The sequence below is a fragment of the Phascolarctos cinereus genome, unplaced genomic scaffold, assembly GCF_003287225.1.
Source record: "Phascolarctos cinereus isolate Bilbo 61053 unplaced genomic scaffold, phaCin_HiC Scaffold_5;HRSCAF=322, whole genome shotgun sequence".
Classification (NCBI taxonomy): Eukaryota; Metazoa; Chordata; class Mammalia; order Diprotodontia; family Phascolarctidae; genus Phascolarctos; species Phascolarctos cinereus.
The window spans coordinates 270,594,194-270,614,324 of NW_027555958.1; the positions used below are offsets into that span (position 1 = coordinate 270,594,194).

Genomic DNA, 20,131 nt, shown 5'->3' on the forward strand with positions numbered 1-20,131 from the left:
CCCTTTGTTCACATGCTCTCCCAAGAATATGAAATGAAAGGGCTCAAGTGCTTGGTGTGGGGCTAAAAGACTCATATTCCTGTATCTTTGAGTGGACTAAATCAATACTTTTCCCTCTGTTAAGAAATAGTGCCAGGCTTTGTTCTTAGATAGGAAAACCATTGTAAGATATTCATTATGGCACAAATTCAAGCAGTTGGTCCACCAGTAGGAAAATGGCAGGTGGGGGAGGAAGAGAGGGGGAAGAAATCAAAGCTGCTGGCTTTGGTGAAGTGAAGGGGCTAGACCAGGTGACCTGGAAGATCTGTCTCTTCCAGCTTTGATGGTCTGTGGTTCTATGATTCTAACTGCCTCTTAGAGATGAAGGGGGTATAGCTGTTAGAGTGCTACATGGAGGGAAGAGAACTTGGGATATGAATAATCCCATCTCTGCCACTTAGTAGCTGCTTGACTGTGGGCAGGCAAGTTTGAGCCCCAGTTTCCTCATCTTAGAAATGAAGTTAATATCACCTACCTCCCAAGGTTGTTGAGAGGATCAAATAAGACAATATTTGTAAAGTACTTGGCACGTAGTAAGGGCTATATAAATGCTAGTTATTCTTATTATGTAAGGTCTATATAAAGGCTTATTATTATATCTATAGAGTATCTACTTCTTGGGGTTGTTGTTAGGCCCAAATGAGTTTTAAGATGTTTAAGTGATATATAATAGTTAGTAGTAATAGTATCAAAAAAACAGAAACACAATCCCCATCCTGTTTACAATAATATTATTGTGATAAGATTACTGTTACTAATAATGATAGCTCACATTTATCCAGTACCAAAGCACTATTATTTTTTTTTAAGGGACTTTCCTCACAATGACCGGGTGAGGTAGGTAGTGTTAAGTATTATTATTCTCATTTTATAGATGAGGAAACTGAAGCAGACCTCTGTTAAGTTAAGTGATTTGTGCAGGGTCCCACAGCTACTAAGTGCCTGAGGCTGAATTTGACTCTGGTCTTCTTGATTCCAGGCCCTGTACTCTAACCACTGTACTGCATAGCTGCCTAGATGTAGAGATTTAGGCTCAGAAAAATTGAGTAACTTGCTCATGGTCCCTTAAGCTAGTAAGTAGCAGATGTAGAATTTGAACCAGGCCTTCTTGATTCCAAGGCTGGCACTCCATCCAGTACTCCATGCTCTAGTCCCTAAAGTACACTATTATAATCATAAATACAATTGAACAAAGAAGTTATGCATCAAAGCACAATAGGGGCAACCTGTAATGTTAGACAACTTGATGGGTTCCCTGTCTTTATCCAAATTCTTCATTTGCTTAGTACAGTGAGATATTACATAGAAGATTTTTAACAATTCCCAATGGTTGCTTACATTCTTAAGTTGCCAGTCTAAATGTGAATGCCCAGAGGGTAACATAGAATGGAAAATAAACAAGAATGTAACTTCTATAGAATAGGTAATCTTCATGTATGCTTATAAACTACATGATCCTGGAAGCCCTCCATTGTGATTCAGACTTCCACCAGGGCATAATGTCTCACTGTGTCTTGGTTTTGAATTTTTTTGCATATGCTGATGAAGTCCAAATGGCTCTTTTTTAGAGTTTCCTCCTCTTCCCTTTTCTAATTGGGGTGTGTGTATGTGTGTGTATTTTTCCATATGCCCTTTGGTGATGACATGATAAAAAGAAGAAAACAAAAGCAGTTCCTTTATGCCAGTTCTTCTTGTGCCTTGACTATAAGTATAATAGAATTTTGGTGTACCCAACCTAACGTCCAGCAGGGGCAACAAGGTGGTTCAGTGGTATTCAGAGCTCTGTGCTAGCCTGGAGTCAGGAAGACTCAGCTTTGTGAGTTCAAATCTGGTCTCAGACCCTTACTAGCTGTGCGACCCTAGGCAAGTCATTTAACCACATTTGCCTCAGTTTTCTCATCTGTAAAATGAGCTGGAGAAGGAAATGGCAAACTTCAATATCTTTGCCAAGAAAAACCCCAAATGGGTCACAAAGAGTTAGACACAATGGAAACAATTGAACAACAAAACTTTCTCCAGCAGACTCATGAGGGAATGCTTAGATCGAAAGGGATCAGTAATCACTGCTATTTGCCATAGGAGTTTTTACTTCTCTGATTTTCTTCTTGGGACTGAGGGACAGCTACCAACACTAGCAAACTTGCCATCAAGAAGTGGGTCCTGTCTTGAATACTCTTGGTTTTCACCTTTCTCTTCACTTTTTCTTGACATCCCTTTCCCCCCTTAGTTCAACCAATACAATCCAAGGTGATAGGGCTATAAAGACAAATGGGGAAAAAACAACAAACCTGTCCTCACAAAACTTACATTCTGCTGTGGGTGGCAAACAAAGATGTATACGTGTGATCATTTGAATACCACTTAACAACAACTAGGGATAGCAACAAAGATTTCTGGTGCCATGTGAACATCCTTGAAGTATGCTAGGGAGTACATTCCCTGCATAGGGGATGGCCTATTCAAAGGCTTAGGGATGGAAGGTGGAGGAGGACCACATTTGGGAAATAGCCAACAGAACAATTGGGCAGGAACATAAGAGTGAGTGAATGGGGAGTCATATGTAACAAGCTGAGGCAAGGTTGGAATTTTTCAAAAGGAACTTTATTAGGCATGCGGAGAAAAACAAAATAAGAGAAAAACCTAGAAGTGACGAGTTTACAGAATATCTCTATTAATAAGGAAGCTACAGTCTAGCCTCAGATTAGCTTGCCTAGCACAGTTTATTGTGTGCCTAACTCATGTTCCTTTTCATAGGATTAGAGGATTTAGGATAGGAAGGAAGCTTGTTCCAGTCTCCTAATTGTATAAGTGAGGAGACTGATAAATTCCCCAAAACAGTGTTCCAACTTACGTCTGGCTCCAAGTTCAGTTTTCAGTACGGCCCTTCTCTACCCTCTTGTGGAACCCTGGTTGAGAAGGGCCCTATCCTTATCTGGCCTTCCAGATTCTTCCTGGGGAGGAATAGCCTCTGGCTACACTGACTTCAGTCACCTGCTTTAGTCTTTTAGGAGCTCTTATTCCCATCCTTGACTCATTGCACAATGTTTTAAGTTGGTTGTTTGTTTAAATAACATTGTGAGGTAGGTAGAGTAATTATCACTTTCCCCCATTTTACAGAAACTGAGGCTCAGCTAAGTGACTTGTTTACCATCATACGGATAGTAATATGTCAGATTCAAACCCATTTCTCCTAAACTCTCAGTCTGGTATCTTTCCACCAGGATCTGAGCCCCAGCCTCTTTATTGGTCTTATACCCCTAGTTGGGTTCCTGCATCCCCAGAGCCTTCTCCAAAGATTATTGATAGATTGCCTTTTCTCTTCAGGTTTTGAAACTCATGTTACCTACTTCACTTTTGCCTTCTTTCTCCTTTATATGTTCTATTAAGTTTCTGTTTTGGGGTTTGGGAGATGCCTTTAGATTAGGAGTTCTTAACCTTTTTTGTGTGTCATGGAGCCCTCCGGGAGTATAGAGAGGCCTCTGGACCCTCTCTCAGAATAATGTTTCTAAATGCCAAAAATAATGTATTTGATTACAAAAGAAACCACAAGTTAGTGAAAATTAAGATGCATTTTTTTCCCATCCAAGTTTATGAACTACAGGTTAAGAGCTCTTGTTCTAGTTTAATATCACAGAGCTCGGGTGACTGATATACCTTATTCTTTTTTTGTTGTTGTTGTTTTGTTTTTTCATCCTTAAAAATTCTAAATTTTAAAATGTTAAGCAAAACGAACACTTCCAAGTACACAGTAGAGGAAGAAAGGGTTGTTCATGAAACTGCAAATCTCTATTGTGAAAGGCTTGCCTTTCTTTTTAAGTATAAAACTTTTGTTGTTTTCAGAGATGTCTTACTTCTCTATGGGTATTTTTGGCTTTTCTTCTGTATATTTCACAAATGTTTCAATGATTCCCTTCCTTTCTTCCTTCCTTCCTTCCCTCCTCCCTCCATCCCTTCCTTCTCTCAATTTTTCTTTCTTTTCTCTCTCTCTCTCTCTCTCTCTCTCTCTCTCTCTTTCTTCCTTCCTTCCTTCCTTCCAACCCAATCCCAAGCTCTTCTCTTCCTCCCCACCACTACTCTCAAACTTAGGAGAAAGAAACATGAAAACTTTGTAACATATATGCATAGTCAAGAAAAACAAATTCCCATAGTGTTTACATCTGAAAATCTACTTCTTATTCTGCAACTTGAGTTCATTACCTCTCTGTCAGGAGAGTATGCTTCATTGTAGGCCATCTGGAATATTGCATTAATCAGAGTTCTTAAGTCTTTTAAAGTTTTGTTTTTGCAATGTTGTTGTCATCATAAAAATTGTTCTTGCTCTATTTACTTCACTTTGCATCAGTTCATAACAAGTCTTCTCATGTTTCTCTGAAAACCATCCCTTTTGTCATTTCTTATGGCAAAGTAATATTTCATTACATTCATATACCACAATTTGTTCAGCCATTCCCTACTTGCTAGACATTTCCTTCATTTCCAGTTCTTTCTTTTAACAAAGAGAAGAACTATTGTAAATGTTTTTGTAAGCATGGGTCCTTTTTCTGTTTCTTTGATCTCTTTGGGGTATAGTGGTATTGCTAGGTCAAAGGCATAGTTGTAATTGCTTCTATCAAAAGTACATTAATGTGCCTGTTTTGCCAAGGTCTTTTCAACAATTGTCATTTCCCCTTTTTGTCATCCTTGCTTATCTGTTGGATTTGAAGTGGAACCTCTTGAAGTTGTTTGAATTTGTGTTTCTCTAATTATTAGTGATTTGCGGTATTTTTTTATGAGGTTGTTGATATCTTGAATTTTTTCCTTTGAAAATTGCCTCTTCATATCATTTGACCATTCATCTATTGGGGAATAGTTCTTGTTCTTATAAATTTGAATCACATATTTTGGATATGAAACCTTTGTCATAGAAACTTTCTGCAAGGATTTTTTCCTCAGTAAGGTACTTCCCTTTTAATTTTAATTGTACTGGTTGTGCAGAATCCTTATACATTTTACATATTAAAATTGTCTCTTTTATCTTCTCTGAGCCTCTCTATCCCTTCTTTGGTCATGAACTCTTCTCCTATCTATAATTGCAAAAAGGATTTTTTTTCTTTTTCCTCTAATGTGCTTATGATACGACTTTTTATATCTAAATATCCATGTGGAGCTTATTTTGAGAGATACTGCTCTATGCTTGACTTCTAACCAGATTACTTTCCAGTTTCCCCCATAGTCTTTATCCCAGGAGTTGAGATCTTTGAGTTTATCAAACATTATAGGCCACTGTGTTCACTTGCTTCTGTACATTGTGTTCTAATCTGTTTTATTGATCAACCTTTGTATTTTTTTAACCAGTACCAAAATAGTTTTGATGATTACTGCTTTGTAGTATACTTTGAGATCTGGTACTGATAGGTTCCCCTTCCTTCCTGCTTTTAAAAAAATTATTTTTCTCAAGATTCTTGACCTATTTTTCCCTCTAGATGAATTTTATTACTATTTTTTCTAGTATTGTGAAGTAATCTTTTGGGAGTTTGGTAACTTAAAGTAATTTAGGTAACATTCTAATTTTTATTATATTGGCATGGCCTATCCATGAGTAGCTAATATTTCTCAAATTATTTAGATCTATTTTTATTTGTGTAAAGAATGTTTTATAGTTATATCCATATAGTTACCGTGTACCTTGGTAGATAGAATCCTAAATATTTTATATATTATGTAGTTATTTTAAATGTAATTTCTCTATCTTTTCCTGCCGGATTGTATTGGTAATATAAAAAAATGCTGATGATTCATGTGGATTAATTTTGTTTTAGTTAGTTTTTTAGCTGATTCTTGATTCTCTAGATAAAACATATCATCTGCAAAAGTGATAGTTCCTCTTTTCCTATGCTTATTCCCTTGATTTCTCTTTCTTGTGTTGCTATGGCCAGCATTTCTAGAACTTTATCAAACAATAATAGTGATAATGGACATCCTTGCTTTACCTTAGATCTTAATGGAAAGCCCATTAGCCTTTCTCCATTATATTTTGGGAGCCATGATGTTGGCTCTTGATAGTAAGGAAAGATTCATCAATTCTTATGCTTTCTAGGTTTTTTTTTAGTAACAGAAATGAGTATTGGCTTTATCAAAAGACTTTTCAGGATTTATTGACATGATTATGTGCTTTTTATGGTTTTTTGTTATTAATATGTACTATTACATTTATGGTTTTCTTTATATCTGACCAAGCCTGCATTCCCTGTATAAAATCACTTTGGTCATAGTTTATAATTTTAAAAATATCTTTTTTTTGGATCAAAATATTTGCTAATTTTTTTTACCTTTGTTAATTAGATATATTGATCTGTAGTGTGTTTTTTCTTTGCTTTGGTTCTCCCTCATTTAGGTATCAAGACTATATTTGTATCATAAAAAAGAATTTGGAAAATTTCTGATTATTTTGCAATCAGTTTATATAATATCGGAATTAATTGCTCTTTGAATATATTCTATAATTCACTTGTAAATCCATTTGGTCCTTTTTTTTCTTTTGGGAATTCGTGTATTTCTTGTTTAATTTTTTTTCTGATATTAGGTTATTTTAATAATCTATTTCTCATTCTGTTAATCTAAGTATCTATATTTTTGGACGTGTTCAACCATTTCATCTAAGTTACCAGTTTTGTTAATGATATAATTGGACAAAATAGTTTCCGATAGTTTCTTTTATTTCATCTTCAGTAATTGTAAGTTTCCCCTTTTAATTTTTCATAACAATTTGGTTTTCTTCTCTTTTAAAATTTAGACTATTTAACTATTAACTTTAAAAAAAACCCAGCCCCTAGTTTAATTTATCAATTTATCAAATTGAAGTGGGGTTTGCTTCAGTTTTGTCAGTCTCTTCTTTGATTTTCAGTATTTCTATTTTGGTTGAGATTTTTTTGATTTGTTGCTTTTCTGGTTTTTTTTTAGTTGCATTCCATTGATATATTCTTTTATTCTTCTATTGATGAATATATTTAGAGATATAAATTTTCCCTTAAGGGCTACTTTAGCTGTATCCCGAATGTTTTAGTATGGTGTTTTATTGTTACTATTTTCTTTGATTAAATTTTCTATTGTTCATATGATTTGTTCTTTGGCTGACCTTTTCAAGGCCTCTTCTAGAATGCAGTCCCTACATTTTTATAGTTAAGAAAATGCTATTATTAAAAAAAACTTAAAGCAGTAACAGATTTTTTTCATTAGTACTAGGAAAGGGCATTTCTGTCATATATCTGCATGATAGAATAGGGATGTTACTTTTGGAAATGTTACATATAAATTTGATCTTTAAGATTAAATCCCCCTTTTCAGAGTCCCTTTGTTGAATATAATTTTCATTGCATTGCCATCAATAAAGCATGTATTTGATATTTCTGGTTTTTAAAATTTGTTTGTAAGGTTTTTATGCCTCAAAACTTGGTCAGTTTTTGAAAAGGTGCTGTGCCCAGCTGAGATAAATGTATGCTTTCCTCTGTTCTTGTTTAGTAATCACAAGACATCTGTCATATATTAATTCTTTTAAAGTTCTATTTAGGTCCTTTACTTTATTTCTTGTTTACCTTTTTGTTAGGTTTGTCTAAGCCCAAAAGGGGTATGTTGATGTCTATTATACGTTTACTCTCAATTTCTTCCTGCAATTCAATTAACTTTCCCCTTACATTTTGAGATGCTTTGCCATTTGGTGCATATATGTTAAATATTGATATTGGTTCATTATTTATGATGCCTTTATGCATAATGTAGTTTTCCTGCTTATCCCATTTTATCCTTACTATTACCTTGTCTGAAATCATATTATTATTCTTTGTTGTAGTTCTTACTTATGCTTCTTCCTGTGGTTTATGTTCCATTGTAACTGGATTGCTTGATAATTCCTAATCTCTACTACTCTTGGAGTGGAAACTTTTCATATTTCCAATTGTTGAAATTCCTGTCTTTTTCCAAGGTATAGCTCAGCTAATGCCTTCTTAGATCTCCCCAAATAGAAGTGATCTCTTTCTGTTTGGATCTCTCAGCTCACCATGTTTGACCCTCTCCTGTATACCTAACTTGCATTATTACTACTTGACTGGATGTCTTTCCCCACACCAGCCCATAAAGTTCCTTGAAAGTAGAGACTATCTCTTTCATCTTTATATCTCCAGTGGATAACACAGTACATTATATATAGAAGGCATTATTACTGGTTGACTTAAATACTTATAGTGAATGATCATATTTTTTCCAGCTCAGATTTTCAGTCCTACCTACTCTTCCACTCTGCTACTTTCAAAGCCTTTTCTAGAATCCAGCCACATCATTTTTATTGTTAAGAAAATATAAAGAACTTAAAGTAGTAATAGCTCATTTCCATCAATTGTAGAGAAGGGGATTTCTGCCATATATCCACATGATAAGTGGAAATTGAGTCATTTTTGGAAATGTCATGTTACACTGAGACAAATCTATTCAAATCTCTGTCCTTTCAGGTGTTTGATAATTAAAAAGAAAGGGATGTGGTAATGGGTTGTTAGTGAGGGATCAATAACATGTCATCCTCATTTGAAGATAAGTGAGGCTACTGATTGTGGGGGTGACTTTTTGCTGGGATATCCCTATGCTGGGCCATAGGAGATATAGTCTATATTAGAAGAATAAAGCCAACTAGTCCCTTCAGAGATTTATAGAATCTCAGAGTTGGAAGGAACCTCAGTGTAGGCACCCCTTCAGCAATATCCCAGACATTTAAACCTGTGATCTTAGTTTAATTTGATTTCATCACCAACTGAGATAACTGACCTGAGACAGTGATCTTATTCCTAAAGGACTCAAGTAGAAAATATATCTCTAGAATATGGATGAGGCTGATGGTGGAATTGTGAATTGATTCAATCATTCTGCTAAGAAAATGACCGAAATGTCTATATTCCACAGATTTCACTCTTTGTGTGTGTGTGTGTGTGTGTGTGTGTGTGTGTGTATGTGTGCACAAATAGTTATAGTAGCACATTTTGAAGTAGCAAAGATCTGGAAACAAAGTAGTCACTTGATAATTGGGGAATGGATAAATAAATGTAGTCTATGACTATAATATCATTGTGTTGTAAGAAGGGGCAGATTTTGTGGAACTGGTACAAAGTAAAGTGAGAAGAACCAGGAAAACAATATACTCAATGACTGCAATAATGGAAACAGAAATAACAACAACAAAAGAAATTGAATACTGTCCAATTATAATGACTAAGCTTGGTCCTGAAGAAGAAATGAGAAAATGTATACCTATAGACTCATCATTGAAGAGGTGCTAGACTATGGACTATGGACTGTGGAACAGTGGGTATACTGTCACACTTAGTGGACAGGTTGCTTGGTTTTGTTGAACTGCTCACTTCCCTTTTAAAAAAAATCATTCTTAAAAATGGTTCTTTGGGGGAAGAGCAGGGAAGCATTTTTGGAAATGAAAGTAATGTAAAAAGAAAAGCTGTTAATTAATAAATGTGAATGTAGGGTTTTTTCAGTTTTAAAAAACCAAACCCCCAGATAAGCAGCATCAGGGCTCTCTGTGCTACTGGATTTTGTTTTGGAGTGGAGGAAGTGGAGGTGAGGTAGGGTAGGGAAGGGAGCATGCCTGTTGATCAGTGTATAACCCTTCTCTTACTAAACACTGCCCTTGCCTTTGCTCTAGATTCAAACAGTAACACATACATTTGGACTTTATAAATACTTAGTCCTTTAGCCTTTTAGTTTGAGCTGTGTGATGTTGGAGATGACAGAAACTTCTCCAGTGTCAGAATGGAAACCTGGGAGATATGGTCTAATAGGATCCAGAATGATTGCACTTGGACTGGGGCTCTATTGACCTTAACTATGGAGAGCTGCCAGCAACCCATCCATCTTTTGCCTCATTTCAAGAGCCTGGGACCATTTTCACATGGCATTGTGTTCACCGCCCTGCAAAGGTCAGCTCTTGAACTTGTCTTGCTTTTAAGATGCCATAGTTACAGAGAGATTGAGTGACAGAGAGAAGAGTTGGATGACCCATTCATAGCTGGGAGTCTAAGTATTGAACAAAAGGTCTATTATTTGGGCCTGGGAGTGGGATGGACAGACTTTTTTCCCTTCTGGGGAGAAATACTGTTTTCTCTGCTAATGAAGAAGGAATCTGCAGTATCCAGAAAATTGTACTATGTAGTATTCATATATCTCCCCTCTTCCATATTCTGGCCCTTCTCCCACGCCCCACACTTGTACAGTTGGAGACCCAAAGCTTTTGAGACACAGTATTACTTATTTTGCAGTAATGACAGTTTCTTGGCTGACTGGTCTCTCCACCCAGGAGTATATTTCCCAGGAGAGAGGTAGCCTAGTGGCATTTACCCAGATGACAGTGATATTGGCATGCATTTGAACCCTCCCTTATGTCCCCACCCACTCACACCTGCATTCCTCCTGGATGATCTCTGCCAATGAATCTAAGGAAGTGAAACCTCACTGCTGTTTCCATAGAGTCACTACACTTTGGGCATTGCCAGCTGTGGTGTCAGGGTAATCCACTGTGATTTACCACAGAAGGCACTGGGTGTTTCCCATCCAACATTCATAGCTTATTAAAGTTTGAAAAGAGAGCTCCTACTTGGTTAGTCTTCTTTCTCTTTCCCTCATGGGATTCCTTCCACTGTCTAAAAGCCCCAGAAACAGGCCAAGGTTATCCTACTGCTCAACTATGACATGCCTTAATCTGTCTTTTACTCCTGTATGTAAATGACTAGATACAGGAGGGGTCACTGGGGATCCTTAAGAGGACAAGATCTTTGAGCCTCCTTTTTTTTTTTAAAACCTTCCCCCAGGTACCTAATTCAAAGCCTTGCACACATACATAGTAGGAGCAAAATAAATATTTTTTGGTTGACTTGAATGAAGGAAATTTTCAGGTAAGCACCATATTCCTATCTGTCCTTTGACTATGAATTGGTATCAGTTTACATGATCCCTCTTGAAATGACTTGGTATGACTTTGAATTTATGTGTTGTATCCAGCCGTCCCCATCCCTCACTAGCATATAAACTCCTTGAAGGCAAGGTGTGTTTCATTTTTATCTTTGTATCTCTAGTGTCTAGCATGTTACTTTGTATAAAGTATGTCCCTGGTACAGTTTTAGCTTTAATAACTTCATAAGTATAAATGCTACAGGCATAAAAAAATTGAAAGGTTATTTATCAAAAATATTAAGTACTGATATATTTCTATTTAAACTTCAACACAATCATTAATCTTGTGTTATACGTTGCTATAGCCGATTTTTGTAAAAAACTTTTATCAGCTGCTATTCAGTGACTGAAAGGATTGCATTTATGATCCTAGGTTTCTTTTAATCCATACTTTTTGTCACTTCTTATGGCATCACTAATATTCCATTGCATTCATATGCCACAATCCATTCCCTCTGCCTTTTTTTTTTTTTGGTGAGGAACCTGGGAACAAGTGACTTGACCAAAGGCACACAAGAAGTAAGTAGCCAAATCGGGATTGAAACCTAGGTCCTTTGATTCCAACTCTTAGAGGCATCAAGTGGTTTGGCTGTTTAAGCTTTAAGACTACCCTAAGAATGAGTCTTGGATTGCAGCTATTTGCTCTGCAGGACTATTTCTGTTACTGTGATTTTTACTGTGGTCCAAAGAAGGGTGGGTTAATGGAGCGAGGACCACAGAAATGGCTCTCTGGAGCTCTTGCCCTTCTAAACACCTTCTCTTCAGCATCTTTAAATACCCTTCTTTATTCTGCTGAGCTAATACAGCGAATTAGTGGGTAGCAATGAATAGAATGGGAATAGAAATGAGTGGGAAGGCTGGATATATGCTTGGCCCTGCTACTAAATTTCTACCACAGTTCCAACCCACTAGGATCACTCTACCCTAAACAGTATGTGCCCCTGATATAGAATCCTCATCACCTCATTCCTGGTTTATTTCAAGAACCTACTGGTTGACCTTCCTGCCCGAAGTTTTTCCCCACTCCAGGCCATCCTCCACTCAAATGCCAGGGTGATTTCCTAAAATCCAGCTCTGATCATGTCACTTGCCCCTTCATCTCACCACCTTAGTAAAATCCAGTGCCGCCCTCCTTCCTCCTGGATCAAATATAAAGTCTTCTGTTTGACATTTAAAGCTCTTCATAACCTGGCTTCTTTCTTCCCTTCCAGTCATGTTACACTTTATGTACCTCTAGATACACTGGACTACTTATTGTTTCTTGCTTACAGTAGTCCATTTCCCAACTTTATGCCTTTTCTCTTGCTGTCCCTCATTCTTTAGATCCTATCTCTTGTCACCTCCGTTTCCAGGCTTCCTTGGATTCCTTTGAGACTCAGCTCACTTTCCCATACTGCTAGCACCTTTCCCTTTAAAATTACCTTCCATTTATATTGTATGTATTTTATAAGAATGTAGTTATTTGCATATTGTTTCTTCCAATAGATTGTGAGCCCTTTGAGGGTTGGGACGTATCCACAGAGCTTATTACAGTGTCTGGCTCAGAGTAAACATTTAATGAATGCTTCCTGGCTGCCTGCCTGCCTCAGTGAGGGATTAACCACAGTGGAATGTCTTGGTTTTCCATATACAGACAGTTCTTGCTTTACATAAGTGCAGACCTCTACTTAAAGATTAAGTAATGCATATTTGCTGAGGCCATGGGGAATAGAGAGAGGGAGGGAGGCAAGAGGAGGGCCCCATGCTTGTGGAGGGAGGGGCCCCAGCAAGCATATGGTTCAAGGACAGTAGGGTCTGGGCACAAGGGCCAGTGGGTAGAGTAGGGGCAAAGGTCTCCTCTCTTCACACAGGAGGTCTCAATCCAAGTCCCTGTCTTAAATAATGGTCTCTCCCCATCAGTTCTTTTGCTTTTACTTGGAGTTTTGTTGTTGTTGTTGTTGTTTTGTTTTTTTTGGTGAAGTGGGAGGCTGCAGAGTGCTGAGCTGAGAGTCAGGAGCAGAGAGAGAACACAGAATTGTATAGTAAAGTTAGCATAGGTGGTTTTTTGGAATGTGGATTTCTATTCAGAATTCTTTACATAAAGTTGAACTTGTGTAAAGTGAGAATTGTCTGTATAGAAATTGCTATAGCCATCAAATATATAAGACTAGGATAATCAATTTCTCCTCCTCCTTTAACTTCTCTTTTCTTACCACAGTTAAGATAATGTACAGATAATAAACCATCTATAAACTTGAGTTTCATCAGAGACTTTGAATTTTTTGCTTGTTTGGGTTCATGGCTTCCTTCTAACATAGCTGTCTAGTTTGATGTCAGCTAATGTTGGAGCTGTTTTTGAGCCTTATGATAAAAGTGGCTATTTGGCTTTAACAGTAAAATTTCTTCTAATTCCTTAGTATAGTATATGATTGTTGGCACTTGAACTTTGGTCCTTCATGGAATATAAAACTAGTTGGGATATTCACAGTATTGAAACACCTATCTCATCAATACTGTTGTCTGATTAAATATCATTGCTTCATAAGACCTGAAATTTACACATTTTTATAGGACTATAGTGAAAGAGAACTTTAGAGATCATTTAGTTCAGCTCCCATTTAGAAAATACAGTTCAGGTTTGAGCATTACTCCATGTTTGAGAAATGTCTGCCCCGCATATTTATATACTGAAAAACCTGCCTAAAGGCTCAGGGCTGGAGGAAGTCTTGGATGATCTTTTCCAAGCTTATTCATGCTGTGTCAATGTGATGTCAGTGATGCTATGAGAACAAGTTTGTTGCCAAGATGTCCATATCCTTTACTGTCTCTTCTCCCTTCTACCCCCTCCCTCCTGGCCAGAATCTTGAAGCTTCAGGTAGTCATCTGTACTTGAGACATTAATGTTTTTGTTTCTTTTTCTCTCTTTCCAGACAATTATGGAACAGTTCAACCCTAGCCTCAGGAACTTCATTTCCATGGGGAAGAACTATGAAAAAGCCCTGGCAGGTATGTCTAACTTCCCTGTCCCTCTGTTATGAAGGTTCTGGGAGGGGATCTTTTGATGTTTCAGCATAGCTCTTGGTTGTCAGCAGGTAGACTTCAGTGTATCCCGGCTTCATTATTGACTGTCAAAGAATATCCTTTATTCTTCAAACAAAATGCTACCAAAAGGACATTTGAATGAAGGTACAGGTGTCATATTTTCATGGCATATGATCATCAAAACCTGCCACAAAATCTGTCACCTGAAGACAGTATTGCTCTTAATGCTGTTATCCCCCTGCAAATCTAATAAAATGGTACAACACAGCAATTCTTTCCAAAAGGAAAAATTTAAAGCCATGTTAAATTTAAAAAAAAAGATAATATGAGGTTTTCTGCTTACCAGGAACATTTATGAAGATAGAGGATAAGAATCTCATCAAGAATCGTGGAATCATGGAATTTAGTTGGCAATTAAGCTTCCCTCATTCCTCATTTTAAAGAGGAGGGAACAGGGGCCTGCAGAGAAGAGCCACTTGATCAAGCCAGTTAGTTGGTGACTGGCTTTAGTTTTCAGATTTATAGATGCTAGATAATTTGCTCTGTCACTCTTGATTTCCACAAATTCATTGTAAATTCTATGTGAACTCAAGTTGTAGAATAATTCTGCACTAATAGCAAATGCTGGACTAATCCATGAGCCTCTGTAAAGTTTGAAAAAGATAAATTGACTGGACTCTCTATTAGCATTCTTCTGACTGGGCTTTTGGAAGTTGGAAAAGAAGGGGCAGTTTATGTAGCATGTATATTCTAACATTGTGACAATATGAGTGTGTAAGTTCAATCATAGTTTTTGAACACTGAATAGTCACTGTCAGGAAATAGGACTGGACCTAGCCACCCCACCCAAGAGTTCAGTGTAGGGAAGTGGGTAGCAGAGCCTGATCATGAAACAGAGTTCCAGTCTAGGAAATGAAGCTGAAGACATGAATAAACAGAAGAAAACTCCCAATGCATTGAAGAAACAATATATTTTAAAGAATTCCAAGAGAATACCCCAAAGGAAGGAAATAACTCCACAATAGTTGCAGGTAGAACTCCAGGGGAAAAAAAAGAATGGATTATCTACAAGGGTTTCTAATAATGGGTCAAGTAAATGAAGGATAAGCTAAACGAGAATTAAATTAAAGCATTTAGAGAGTAAAGAAAAGATGCAAAACCTTACAGAAGTAGTAGACACCCTGCAAAACAGAAAGAAAGAAACAGAGCTCAATGATTCATTAAGATAAAAAGAAATATTAGAATAAATTAAAAAAACTGGGGGGGAACCTGAAGAATATATGAGATGTGTACTAAAATGGGGGTGGGGGGAAGGGGGATACAAAAGCAAATAATTTAGGAAACAGGAAAAGAAGAGATAATTTAAGAGTCTTTGGAGTCCTTGAAAACAATGATGAAACAAAAAACCTGGGCATTATATTCAAATCATAAACAAAAAATGTTCAGAGCTCTTAGAAGGCAAAGTAAAACTAGAAAGAATACATGAATCAAAATCCCAAATTGAACACCCAGAAGTGTTAACCAAAATTCAGAGCTTCTAGACCAAAGAGAAAATATGATGGCCAGCCAGGAAGAAAATTATCAAGTACCAATAAACCACAGTTAAGAACACACAAGATTCTGCAGCAATCAGAATGAAGAAAAGAAAAGCTTGGAATAAGATATACCAAAAGGCAAAAGAAAAAGGCACACAGCCAAGAATAATATCTTGCAAAACTGAGGAGAAAAAAATTGTATATTTAATAGAATAGATGACTTTCAAGCATTCCTGTTGAAAAAACCAGAGCTGGGTAGAATTTTTGAAACAAACATAGGAGACAAGTAAAGACTAAAAATATAAATACATTTGAGTAATTAGAAGTAATTAAATTTGACCATCGTCAGATGCTTGCATCCTAATAGGCAATGAAGAGACCATTCTCCCTTCAAAATTCCACCTACTTCAAGTGTCAAAGATGGAGCAAAGAAAGACATCTGAAGGGATTGGGTGTGGTTTTGCTTTGCTTGCTTTAAGAGAGTAAAGAAACAGGAAAGAAAAAGGAATATACTATGGAAGAACATAGGGATAAGAGGGAGAAATTTACTATTGCACTTAATTGGGAGACTTCAGAAGAATATGCAGACGCGGAAGATAGGAGTGAGGGGTACTGACATCTCATGAATCTCACTCTTATATGAACTAGGCAAAAAAAAGTTGAATATACATATCTCTCGCCCCAAAGCATTTGGTATAGAGCTACATTACAGTCAACAGGAAAATAAATGGGAGCAGAGAGAGAAATGAGGAATTTAAAAGAGATGGTAGTAGAGTTGAGGATTGAATAGTCACAAGAAATACAAACTTTAACTATAGAAGTCAAATAAAGGGAGAGCTAAAAGGAGACCCTCATAATCTCAGTCAGGTGTTGGTGGGGGACGAGGAAAAGCAAAGGAACAGAATTAGACCATTCCAATTATAGATCATTGGTGTTTATCCATTTCCCTTTATTTCTTCACCTTTTTCTTTGTAAAGAAAGGGGTGGGAGCAAAGAGAAGACACATTATTAGGGAGTGTATTGTGAAATGAAAAATACAACCAACAATTTTAACTGAATAGGATGAACTATCACATAAAATAGAGAAGGGTGGCAAAATGGATTAGAAAGCTGAATCTAAAACTGATTATAAGAAACTGATTTGAAACATTCATTCATAGTTAAAGGTGAGGGATAACATATATACTATAGGTATAATGTATTAATCCTTAGGCGAATCCAAAGGAGCAGGGATGGCAATCATGATCTTGGACAAGGTAACAGCAAAAGCATAGTTAAAAGATCATTGGGTTGGGGCAGCTAGATGGTGCAGTGGATAGAGCTCTGGCCTTGGGGTCAGGAGGACCTGAGTTCAGATCTGGCCTCAGACATGTAACACTGACTAGCTGTGTGAACCTGGGCAAGTCACTTAACCCCATTGCCTCATCAAAAAAGCCAAAACAAACAAACAAACAAAAACTTTGGATTGTAGATTTGGAGCTGGAAGGGTCCTAAGAGACCATTGAACTCATCCCATTCATATTACATATCAGGAAACTGAGGCTCTTAAGTTTTAGTAACTTGCCCAGGATCACACAGTTAATAAGTGTTTTAGGCAGGGTTTGAAACCAGATCTTCCTAGCTCTAAATCCAGATAAGTAAAGAAACTACATTGTTTTTAGTGACACTATAGATAAGGAAGCAGTATTTATATTACATTTATATTTGCAACAAGGATACAGTGGCACTTATCTTCATCTACTAAAGATGTGACCTCTGTTGCCTTGTTGTGGAAATTAATCTGGTCAGCAGACCATCAAGTTATGGCAATTTACATGGTCATGGGTACACATGAATGTATGTCTGCGAGGCTTAGATTTTTTTTATGCCCTTAGATGACCAGGAAGCTGGAATCAGTCAGGCCCAGTGACAAAGCTTTGTCTCTTTTAGGGAAAGTTAATTCCCGTCAAAATAGTGAAGCAGGAAGGACTGGGGCCCACCTCATGTGGTGAGTGAGGGAAAAGATCAGGGAAATACTTATAAATACTAGTCCTATCATAGACCTAAATACAATTTTAGAAAATTAGATGTAATAGACTATAATATAAATTAGATATAATAGACCTTAAGTGATTATTGAATTGTAAGGAGAACTATTGTATGGATATTTTTCAGTTTTTCATGACTCTTTTACAAATAGTGATGATGTGCTAGAATATAAAGAACTTATAAATTAATGAAGAAAAATTAAACACATCCTTTCTTGACCATAGCACAAGAAGAATTTTAATTAATAAGATGAATTCGAAGAAAGGATTCAGATTTAAATAAAGACTAAGTAATATAATCCTATAGAATAAGTAGGTCAAAAATAAATAAATGCTTTTTTCAAAGAAAATGTCATAAAGGAGACAACATACCAATGCTTTTGGGATGCATACAAAACAGTCCTTTATGGCAAATTTATATTGCTTAACTTGTCAACAAAAGAGAAAAAGTAGATCGATGAATTGAGTGAACAGTTTTCTAAAACAAAACAACAACAACAGCAACAAACCCAAACTAGAAAAGTAACGCATTTTTAAAAACCACAAATAAACACAAAAATAGAAAATTTGAAAATCAAGAGAAAATTGATGACAAAATACCTACTGAGTTGGTAAATAAAAATAAGAGCTGGTTTTGGGGAAAGATTTATAAAATAGAAGGTAAACCAAATTACCAAAATTAAAAAAGGAAATGACAAAAGATGAAGAAAAAATAAAGGAAATTGTTAGAAACTATATTCTAAGAAAATGAATAACCTAAATGAAATGGATGAATGCTTAGAAAAAAACAGAAAATAAGCGGATGAAAAGTCACTGTCTAAATACCTTACCAATCCCAGTTATCCTTATGTTTAGTGAATTTTTTCTTCTGGGCAATATCCGCCTTCCCTTTTCTGGTTTCCTCAGTTCCTTCCTTTGTACAATGAGAAGATTGAACCATATGAACTCGGTGGTCCCAACACCAGGCTTTTAATAAATTTATTGTCTCTATCCCTCTGTTTGTGTCTTCAGACAGTGCAAACTAGTTAGATTATCTCTCTGATTCAGAGCATAATAAGGAAGGTAAAACTGCCCAAAACGGAAATTTGAAATCTCAAATAAATGAGTTTTGAACTGTTTTGTATTATGGCCTATTTCCTTCCATTAAGGAGTTATCATGAACGTTCATATGTAGCATGGTAGAATTGGAGGGACCCTCACTTTTTGCTTAATGTACCAATGCTGTATGGAAATGACTGTATTTTGTCAGCTTCTGCTCCAGAAAAAAAAAGTGCCTTGAAAAGTTAACATACCACTCATAATGGTCTTATCCTAGGTGAAAAACTTACTTTCTTTCACCAAAGTAGCTTATTTGGTCACAACTATGGTCACAACTATAGTCACTCACCAAGCTGGCCACATTCCAGATAAGATGTCCTGACAAGAGGACACCAGCTGGAATGGTGCAAAAATATGTTTAGTTCTGCCACATTCCTACAGCTCAACAGTCATACAGCTCACTTCCTTTTTAAGGGTACTTCTCCCAAGAACTAAGGATTTTCAGCAGACGCACAGCTTTTGAGGGTGCAATCTTTGATCTATTCCTCTCTTCCACTTTGAAGAGCTTATTCCATTGAGCATTCTCTTTCCTCTTCTTTCCCTATCTATTGGTGTCTTCCCTGTTAGCTACAGACATGTTCAAGTCTTTGTTGTTCAGTCATTTCAGTTGTTTTTCTCTTCATGACCACATTTGGGGTTTTCACTTGACCCTTCCATCCCCTTAGGTTACTATCTTAGTATCTTTTCTCCCTGTCATTGTGTAGCAACTATGCTGCAGCCCTACTCTTTCTAGTCCAGGCAGTCTACACTTGCCCCCTCAGAGTCCTTTAGGGTATCCTGAAGTGCAAGGTCCAGCTTTTTTCTCTACTACTGTTGGCTTGAGCCCTCCACCATTTGTGTTTCCTTCATTTTAGTAGCCTAGCAACTAGCATCCTAATTCCACTTAACCACTTAATATCAGGTAGTTTTTACAAAAGAATATTTATTTGAAAAACAGAGCAAGAACAAATGTGTTCATTTACCCTAACCTTGGCAGCATAAACCCTTCTGTACTACTGTGTTTTGGGAGTAGAGGTAGTCTCAAAACTTAGCTTAGTTGCTATGTAGCATTGGTTCTACCAATTTCATCTTCAGATGTGGCGTGACTACAAGGTGAGCCTATGGCGACTACTGGTCTGGGTTTCTGAAGGTGACTCGCAAAATTCATTCCTTGCTGCCTTACCAGTACTCTGGAAGGACAACATGCTGAAGAGTCCTCTACACTAGTAGTAACAAACTCAGAACACCTGAGGCCACTAAACTGTACATAAGATACATAAGAATATCCGAGAGTCACATGATTAGCCTAGAAAACCACATATTAACATTATTTCTTTTGTTATATTTGTATTTGTTTTTGTTAAATATTTCCCAGTTACATTTTAATCTGATTCAGGCTGCACTTGGGTGTGTGGTGGGCTGCATGTGGCCTGCGACTGTGTGTTTGACACC

At 36.8% G+C, this 20,131-nt stretch overlaps 1 protein-coding gene across 5 annotated transcripts in view; it reads left to right on the forward strand.

Annotated features, from left to right (window-relative positions):
• BAIAP2 (BAR/IMD domain containing adaptor protein 2) overlaps window positions 1-20,131 on the forward strand; it is a 165,777-nt gene that overhangs the window by 20,816 nt on the left and 124,830 nt on the right. For all 5 annotated transcript variants that reach the window (XM_021000787.2, XM_021000790.2, XM_021000793.2 and 2 more), the window contains exon 2: window positions 13,929-14,004. In XM_021000787.2, the coding sequence (XP_020856446.1) occupies window positions 13,929-14,004 (76 nt within the window). The remainder of the gene's footprint in view (window positions 1-13,928; window positions 14,005-20,131) is intronic.